At 40.8% G+C, this 8,314-nt stretch overlaps 1 protein-coding gene across 1 annotated transcript; it reads left to right on the top strand.

Annotated features, from left to right (window-relative positions):
- The first annotated feature begins 1,650 nt into the window (after positions 1–1,650).
- Positions 1,651–2,595, top strand: LOC116908824 (olfactory receptor 1L4-like). Its single transcript, XM_032912245.1, has one exon. The coding sequence runs from the start codon at positions 1,651–1,653 to the stop codon at positions 2,593–2,595; it is 945 nt and encodes a 314-aa protein (XP_032768136.1).
- The last annotated feature ends 5,719 nt before the right edge of the window (positions 2,596–8,314 follow it).

Here is an 8,314-nt window from a genome sequence, read left to right as displayed (position 1 = left end):
TAAATAACTGAGTAAGTATAGACCTCCACTGTCAGACTGATCTATCTCAAAAAGCCACCAGAGATCAGACAGAAGCCACCAGGTAACAGGGAAAAAGGAGTGACCACCAGTTAGCCTCTGCTCCTAGCTTAATCCTTGAAGTACACTGTCTCACTTAATGTTGACATCCAGCATCTAAGAGAGGAGTCAATATGCTCACGTTACAGGCCAGGAGAGTAGGAACTAAATGAAAGGGGTTCTGTGATTACACAGTCAACCAGGATAAAACTCGGGCATCTTTGACTTCAAAGTCATGCTTTTTCTGCAGCACCATATACACATCTAAGGGGGCAGTTAGGAAGAAAGGCCTGGCACTGACATAAAGGACAGAGTGCAGGGGTGCTAAGGTACAAAGTTGGTTTTCCTGTTCTTAGCAAGCAAGTTCCCCAGGATGGCTCATGGGTGATAGTGACAGAGGAAGAAAAATGAACAGGAAATGCCTGAAATATTGTCCTGGCAGTTGATTGACTGGTCATCATTCAGTCTCCTCCACTGTCCTTCTCCTGGGTATACTCACTGGCCTACAGAAAGCTTCACTCAAGACATCCTTATTGTGCACAGATCTCTGGATAGGGCAGTGTGGTGTGGCGTTTTCTCTGACAGTCACTTGCTCCATTGTCTTCTAGGACAACACAGAAACATGATCCCTTTCTCTTGGCAGATGGTGAGCAGGTCACCACAGCCATAGAAAGTTCTAGTGGCCTTAGAGAATTGTGGAAAGGGGATGGGGCTTTCAGGAAGATGTTGAATGGGGAAAATGAGAGCATTATTTCTGAGATCACAGAAATTTGGAAGTTTTCTTCCAACTGATTTTATGAGCTGAGTTCAGAGCAAGCACAGGCTTTGTCCCAGTGTTATCTGTTGGCATTTCAGTTTTTTTCTTTCTACACCAACAACCCCACACATTCCCTCCTTATATGGAGGCAGTCGTTTTGTTTAATAAACTTCTACCCACTCCCAAGGACCCAATTCAGATAATTTCCCTTTGAACTCTTTCCAATCTCTTCAGGAAAAATGATATCCTACTCAGTTCATATGAGTAGGCTACGCAGGCATGCATGTGGTACAGAAAAATACGCAGGCAAATAGATTTAAAATACTGCCTTAAAGATTGAAAGAGCTGAAGGAGCTTGCAACCCCATAAGAACAACAATGCCAACAAACCAGAGCTTCCAGGGACTAAACCACTACCCAAAGACTATACATGGACTGACCCACAGCTCCAAATGCATATGTAGCAGAGGATAGCTTTGTTGGGCACCAGTGGAAGGGGAAGCCCTTGTTCCTGCTAAGGTTGAACCCCCAGTGCAGGGGAAAGTGGGGGAGTGGTAAAGGGGATAGATGGGGGGTAACACCCTTATGGGGAGGGCAGGGGATAGGGGGTTATGGACAGGAAACTGGGAAAGGGAATAACATTTGAAATGTAAATAAAGAAATATATCCAATAAAAAATAAATAAAAAGAAACTGACAGAGGAGCATCCTTCAAAAAAAAATTGCCATTAAGATTATATATGGTACGTGGAAGTCCAGGAAATCTACTTGGGGTCTCCAGAACTTAGGTTCCCTGTCTGATCTTTCTCTTCAGCATTCCCACAGGTGCCTGACCTCCATGGCTGTGACCAACCTCACATACCGACCACAGTTCCAGCTCCTCGGCTTGATGGATGGTGCAGATACCCACCCGCTTCTGTTTCTGCTTTTCCTTAGCATTTACCTGCTCAACGCCCTGGGCAATCTGAGCATGGTGGTGCTGGTGAGGTCTGATGGGGCTCTGTGCTCCCCCATGTATTATTTCCTGGGTCACCTGAGCCTTGTGGATGTCTGCTTTACCACTGTCACTGTCCCGAGACTGCTGGTTACCCTGCTCCATCCTGGTCAGGCCATGTCCTTCCAGGCTTGCTTCGCCCAGATGTACTTCTTTGTAGCTCTGGGCATTACTGAGAGCTACCTCCTGGCAGCCATGTCCTATGATCGTGTGGTGGCCGTGTGCAGGCCGCTGCACTATGGTGTAGTCATGACACCCTGGCGCTGCTTTGTACTGGTGGCTGCATCATGGGCTGTGGCCCATCTGCACTCTCTGCTGCATACACTACTCATCTCTGCTCTCTCCTATCCTCGCTCCGCACCAGTGCACCACTTCTTCTGTGACATGACCGTGATGCTGAGCTTGGCAACGTCTGACACATCAACTGCAGAGACTGCCATCTTCTCAGAGGGCCTCGCAGTGGTTCTGACCCCTTTGATCCTCGTGTCCCTCTCCTATGCACGCATCCTCATGGCAGTGCTTGGGATGCAGACCACAGGAGGCCGGCACCGTGTTTTCTCTACCTGTGGGGCCCACCTGGTGGTCGTGTCACTTTTCTTTGGCTCAGTCCTCTCCGTCTACTTTCGTCCATCATTTGGCTACTCAGCTCGCTATGATCGCATGGCCAGTGTGGTCTATGCGGTAGTCACACCGACCTTGAACCCTTTTATCTATAGTCTTCGTAACAAAGAGGTCAAGGGTGCCCTAAAAAGGGGTTTCAGATGGAGGGCAGCAGCCCAAGATGAGTAATGGAAGGTCCGGGTTAACTGGTATGTCTATAATAGTACCAACTCCCAAATCAATATAGTCTCATGTATTCTCTCTTTCTCCAAAAATCAATATCTTCTCCTTTATTCCCCCTTCCTTCAAGTTCTGTTAGTTTTGTTCCTACACAGACTTAATCCTTGTTAAGTAAGAATTAGATCCCAAGCAAATATGACCACGCATTATATAGTGGTATGTGACACAATGTTAAATGACAGCAAATTGGATGCCTTTGTATGTTGTCTGAATGCTCAAAAATAGTCTAGTGTTTGGAAATTCTAATTCTTGGGAATCCAAAAAAAAATAAAAAAGAGGGCAGAAGAAGGTAAGGAGAAGCTCATCTGGTTGTGCAATGGGAATGCGGAATGCAGGTAACACCAATAGGTGGATGGAGAAGCTGGAGAAGGACGGCATGGGAGTGTTTGTGCCGTAATGACAGCCATAGCCATGCAGGCTCTTCCTGGAATACTTCTGGATAATTTAAAGGCGATCTTAACGTAATGTTCTTCTTCACATATTGTACATCCTGTGTATGCATTGTGAACATTCAAAGAGACAAAATTCTCCTTTACCCACCCAAACCAACCTCCACTGCCATCCCACCTTCTCTGTATGTTATTCTGCAATTTCCCTTTATTTCTTGAAATTGTATGCCCAGAAGTTTATTGAGCCACTGCAAACCACTCTCCTAAGTTTGTGATGTGAATACTTAGCTACAATGTCTACTGCTTGTAGAAGCACAGTCCCTTGTCCACACTTTAACAATTTAAAATGTCTTCTCACCTTTTCACGATTACAGGGTAGAATGGACATTTAGTGATGAATTGTTTGTGGCAAATGCTGTCCTAAGTACACCATGCACATGACTCTCACTGACTGGGAGTTCATGAGGAATTCACATTGTATAACACAGGAAACAGACTGAGCGGAGACTATCTCAAAGTCAGAAGCCCCGTGCAAGGAGTTCACATTCTGTGATGAACAGTAGTGTATTCTATCCACTTTCCACTTTATTGAATAACCTTTAGTTGCAAATGTAAAAACCACTTGACTGCGTTTCTGTTTGCATTTGTTTTCTTTATTATTATTATTATTATTATTATTATTATTATTATTATTATCATGTCATTATTTTATTATTTCCTTTGTGCTAGTTATGTATTTATTACCCTATTAGTGAGTTATAATATGCTAACTCCGTGTATGTGCACCACACGGCTTGGTGGAATCCAGCTTCCCTCTACATATCCTCCTCCAGTCTCACTTTAGTCTTTAATGTTGCCTCTTTTCCTACTCATATGGCTTCTTTTTACTCAGGTTTCTTAATGCTTTTTCTGCTTTGTGTGGTTTTACTTGCCAAAGCTTATCTTCTGTACTAACCATCCCAAAGAATGGACATTTAGTTTTACTGACATTGACTCTATTGTTTCTTGACATTCAACTCCATTGATGCTTTTTGCTTCCACATTTATTAATTTCTACATCTTATTTTCAGTTAACTTTGTGTTTCTTTCCTAGATTCTTTAAGGCTTACCTGTCATCTTGACTTTTGGAATGGGTGTCTCACAATCATTGTTGATGGGACTTGACATCTCTTCTGCTAGCATGAACAGTCTATGGTTGTCCTTGGGGAATGGGGTTGGTGACCCTCTCAGAGTCCTATCTATCTATTGCACACAGCTGTGTCTTGCATTTGGCTTTGAGCTCCAGCCTTAACTGTTGCCACAGAGTCTGATTTCTTGCCATTACAGCTTTTGGAAACTGAGGCTCTCTACTCTTACTACTGTATGGGCTCCACAAGTGCATGTAAGATTTTTTGTATCTTCATGATTTACAGTGATCAAGAGCATTCACATTTGTGACTGGAGTAGTTTAAGCACTGTTTCCTAGCTCACTGCTTCCAAGATATGGCTTTTCTAAAAACCCTTCTATGCTCAGGGAACCACTGGACACAAAGAGTGAGTTTGCCATCCCCTTTCAATGTTCTGAACTATCTGGAGGATTCTACTGTTCTTTCATCCTGGAGCTAGAGGATAGGAACATGCTCCCATACTCACACGTAAATTCTTGCTAGAAACACTAGTATTGTACATCTTTAAAATTACACGGAATGCATGTGGAGCCCAGAGGACAACTTGCAGGAGTTGATTTCTTTCTTCTACCACCTAGTTCCTCAGGATACAACTCAGGCCACCAGGCTTGTCAAGACCTCTCTGCCCACTAAGCCATCTTTCTAAGCCAACCATTATACCAGGTAGCCCATGGTTACATTGTTCTCAAAGTAATATTCCATGTGGTTAGAGAATGTAGTTATCAATTATGTATTCACCGTTATCAATATTTATGTTAGCTTTGACAGTGTGTCTCCAGTAGCCAGAACATTTAGTTGAAAATTCTTTTCAGATATTAGAAAACTTGGTAACATGGACTGCTCCACAATTGCCGTACAGAGAAGTAACTTTTTATACAAAAATGTTTAAACAAAAAAGAGCTGTGAACTAATCTAAAATTATTAAAAATATCCAGGGAAGTAAAAGTAGAAATTATTATATAATTATTAAATGAAGTAATATATAGAATTCAACTGAGATAATTCAAATAGGTAGAAATATATTCTTCATCCTATTCTGTAGAAATAATAAACTTTGTTTAATAAATATGTAATTTCATGTAACTACAATACAGCAAGATAATTACAATGTAATTTCTAAACAGTTTGTTATACAACTTAAGACTGTAAGCATATTTGAAAGAAGGCTATCTCAAGAATACTTTGAAAGAGAATATATTTTTTATTTTTATTAAATGCTAAGTTTTTTGTTGTTTGTGAAAGTCATTATATTTAGGTGTCTTTTAGCTCCACTGAAGTATTTTTATTTTTTGACATTTTTTCAAATTAAAATAAAATTATATCATTTCCTTTCTCTTTCTCATCCTTCCATCCTGTCCTATTTCCTGTCTTCACTCCTTAAATTCATAGCCTCTTTTATGTAATTATTATCATTATATACATATGCACATAAATATATAAATATTGTGTGCTGAGTTCATTTAGTCCTGTTTGTGTGTGTATGATTTGAGTGTGACCACTTGGTATTAAATGACTAATTAGAGAGCACCTCCCTAGGGAAGACTAATGGATTTCCACACAGGCATTTCATCTTATTTAGTTTTATTGAAAATAGCTTTTTATACAATTATTCGTTTAGGGTTCCTCTTCCCCTAAGTCCTCCCAGATGCTTTCCACTCACTCAAACCCACACCCTATTTTTTTATTAATCATTTTATTTGTTTATATTTCAAATGTTATTCCCTTTCCAGTCTCACTTCCATAAATCTCCATCCCTCTCCCTCCTCTTTGCCTGTAAGAGGGTGTCTTCCACCCACCTACCCACTCCAACTCCTCACTCTTACGCCCCCCTTCTCTGGGGCACCAATCCTCCACAGTACCAAGTGCCTCCTATAGTGGTGAGTTATGGCTTACAGCTTTGAGATCCCAGTGAGTGGCAGGTGCTCACCTGCCCAGGAGCTATCTTGGATCCACAGTTGAAACACACACACACATACACACACACACACAAACACACACACACACACACACACACACACACACACACACACACACACACACACACACACACACACACACACACACACAAGCTCCTTTTTAAACTGCCTTATTGACTCTGTGGCTGGGCTCTTCTAAGAATTCCCCAGCTATTGTGCTCTTACCTTTACTCCTAGCTCAACACCTCTAAATCTGCCCTTAACTGATGTCTGAGACTTTCTAATGGTTCCCAAGGTACCCATACTCCACTGATACTTATTTATATTTGTTCTCCTGACCCTCTGGACTTCTCTCCTTTTCCCATACCTGGTCCTGAACCCCTCTTTTTCCTCCTCCTCCCCTCTTTCACCCAGGCTTTTCCATCCCTCTGCCTCTTGTGATTATTTTATTTCCTCTTCTAAATGGGTTTGAAGCATCCACATTTTGGTCTTCCTTCTTTTTAAGCTTCATATGGTCTTTGAGTTGCATCGTGGGCATTCTGAGCTTTTGGACTAATATCAACTTATAAGTGAGTACATGTATGTCCTTTTGGGTCTTGGTTACCTCAGGATATTTTCTAGTTCCACCCATTGCCTACAAAGTTCAAAAAGTTGTAATTTTTAATAACTGAGTAGTACTCCATTGTATAAATGCACTACATTTTCTATATCAATTCTTCAGCTGAGGGGCATCTGTGTTGTTTCCAGCTTCTGGCTATTATAAATAAGGCTGCTATGAACATCCTGGAGCATGTGTCCTTGTTATATGTTAAAAAAATCTTCTGTGTAGTGCCCAGGAGTGGAATAGCTGTGCTTTCAGAAAGAGATACTTCCAATTTTCTGAGGAACTGCCAGCTTGATTTCCAAAGTGGTTGGACCAGCTTGCAATCCCATCAACAATGGAGGAGTGTTCCTCTTTTCCACATCCTTGCCACCATGTGCTGTCACCTGAGTTTTTGATCTTAACCACTCTGATTGGTGTAAGGTGGAATCTCAGGGTCATTTTGATTTACATTTCCCTGAATACTAAGGAAGTTGAACATTTTTTTTAGCTATTTGAGATTCCTCAGTTGAGAATTCTCTTTTTAGCTCTGTACCCCCTGTTTAGTTTTCTGGAGTCTAACATCTTGAATTGTTTGTATATATTGGATATTAACCCTCTATGGGATGTAGGGTTGGTAAGGACCTTTTCCTAATGTGTAGGTTGCTGATTTGTTCTATTGATAATGTTCTTTACCTTAAAGAAGCTTTTCAGTTTCATGACACCCAATTTTTTCAATTGTTGATCTTAGAACCCGAGCAATTGGTATTCTGTTCAGGAAAATTTCCTCTATGCTGACATGTTCAAGGATCTTCCCAACTTTCTTTTCTGTTAGATTCATCATATCTTGATATATGGGGAGGTCCTTGATCCACTTGGAGTCTTCTACATGCAGACCTGCAGTTAGACCAGCACCATTTGTTGAAAATGCTGTCTTTCTTCCTCTGTATGGTTTTGGCCTCTTTGTCAAGAATCAACTGATCATAGGTGTGTGGATTTATTTCTGGGTCTTTAATTCTATTATATTGATCTACCTGTCTGTTTATGTATCAATACCATGCAGTTTTTATCACAATGGCTCTCTAATACAGTTTGAGGTCAAGGATGGTGATTCCCCAGAAGTTCTTTTGAGAATTGTTTTCACTATCTTGTTTTTTGTTGTTGCTGTTATTACAGAAGTTCTGAATTGCTGTTTTTGTCTCTGTGAAGAATTAAGTTGGCATTTTGATGGGGACTGCATTGAATCTGTACATTGGTTTTGGTAAGATGGTAATTTTTACTATGTTAATTTTACCAATTCATGAGCATTGAAGATCTTTTCATCTTTTGAGGCCTTCTTCAATTTCTTTCTTCAGGGTCTGGTAGGTCTTGTCATAAAAATCTTTCAATTGCTTGATTAGAGTTACCCCAAGATACTTTATACTATACGCAACTATTGTGAATGGTGTTGTTTCCTTAATTTCTAATAAAGTCCATTTATCTGTGGATACTAATCCAGGATCAGTATCCAGGATACTGATTTGTTAGAGTTAATTTTAAATCCATACACTCTGCTGAAGTTGTTTATCAGGTGTAGGAGTTCTCTGGTTGAATTTTTGGGGTTGCTTAAATATACTA

Source organism: Rattus rattus, chromosome 9 (assembly GCF_011064425.1).
Source record: "Rattus rattus isolate New Zealand chromosome 9, Rrattus_CSIRO_v1, whole genome shotgun sequence".
Classification (NCBI taxonomy): Eukaryota; Metazoa; Chordata; class Mammalia; order Rodentia; family Muridae; genus Rattus; species Rattus rattus.
This window is presented reverse-complemented; position numbering and strand designations above follow the sequence as displayed.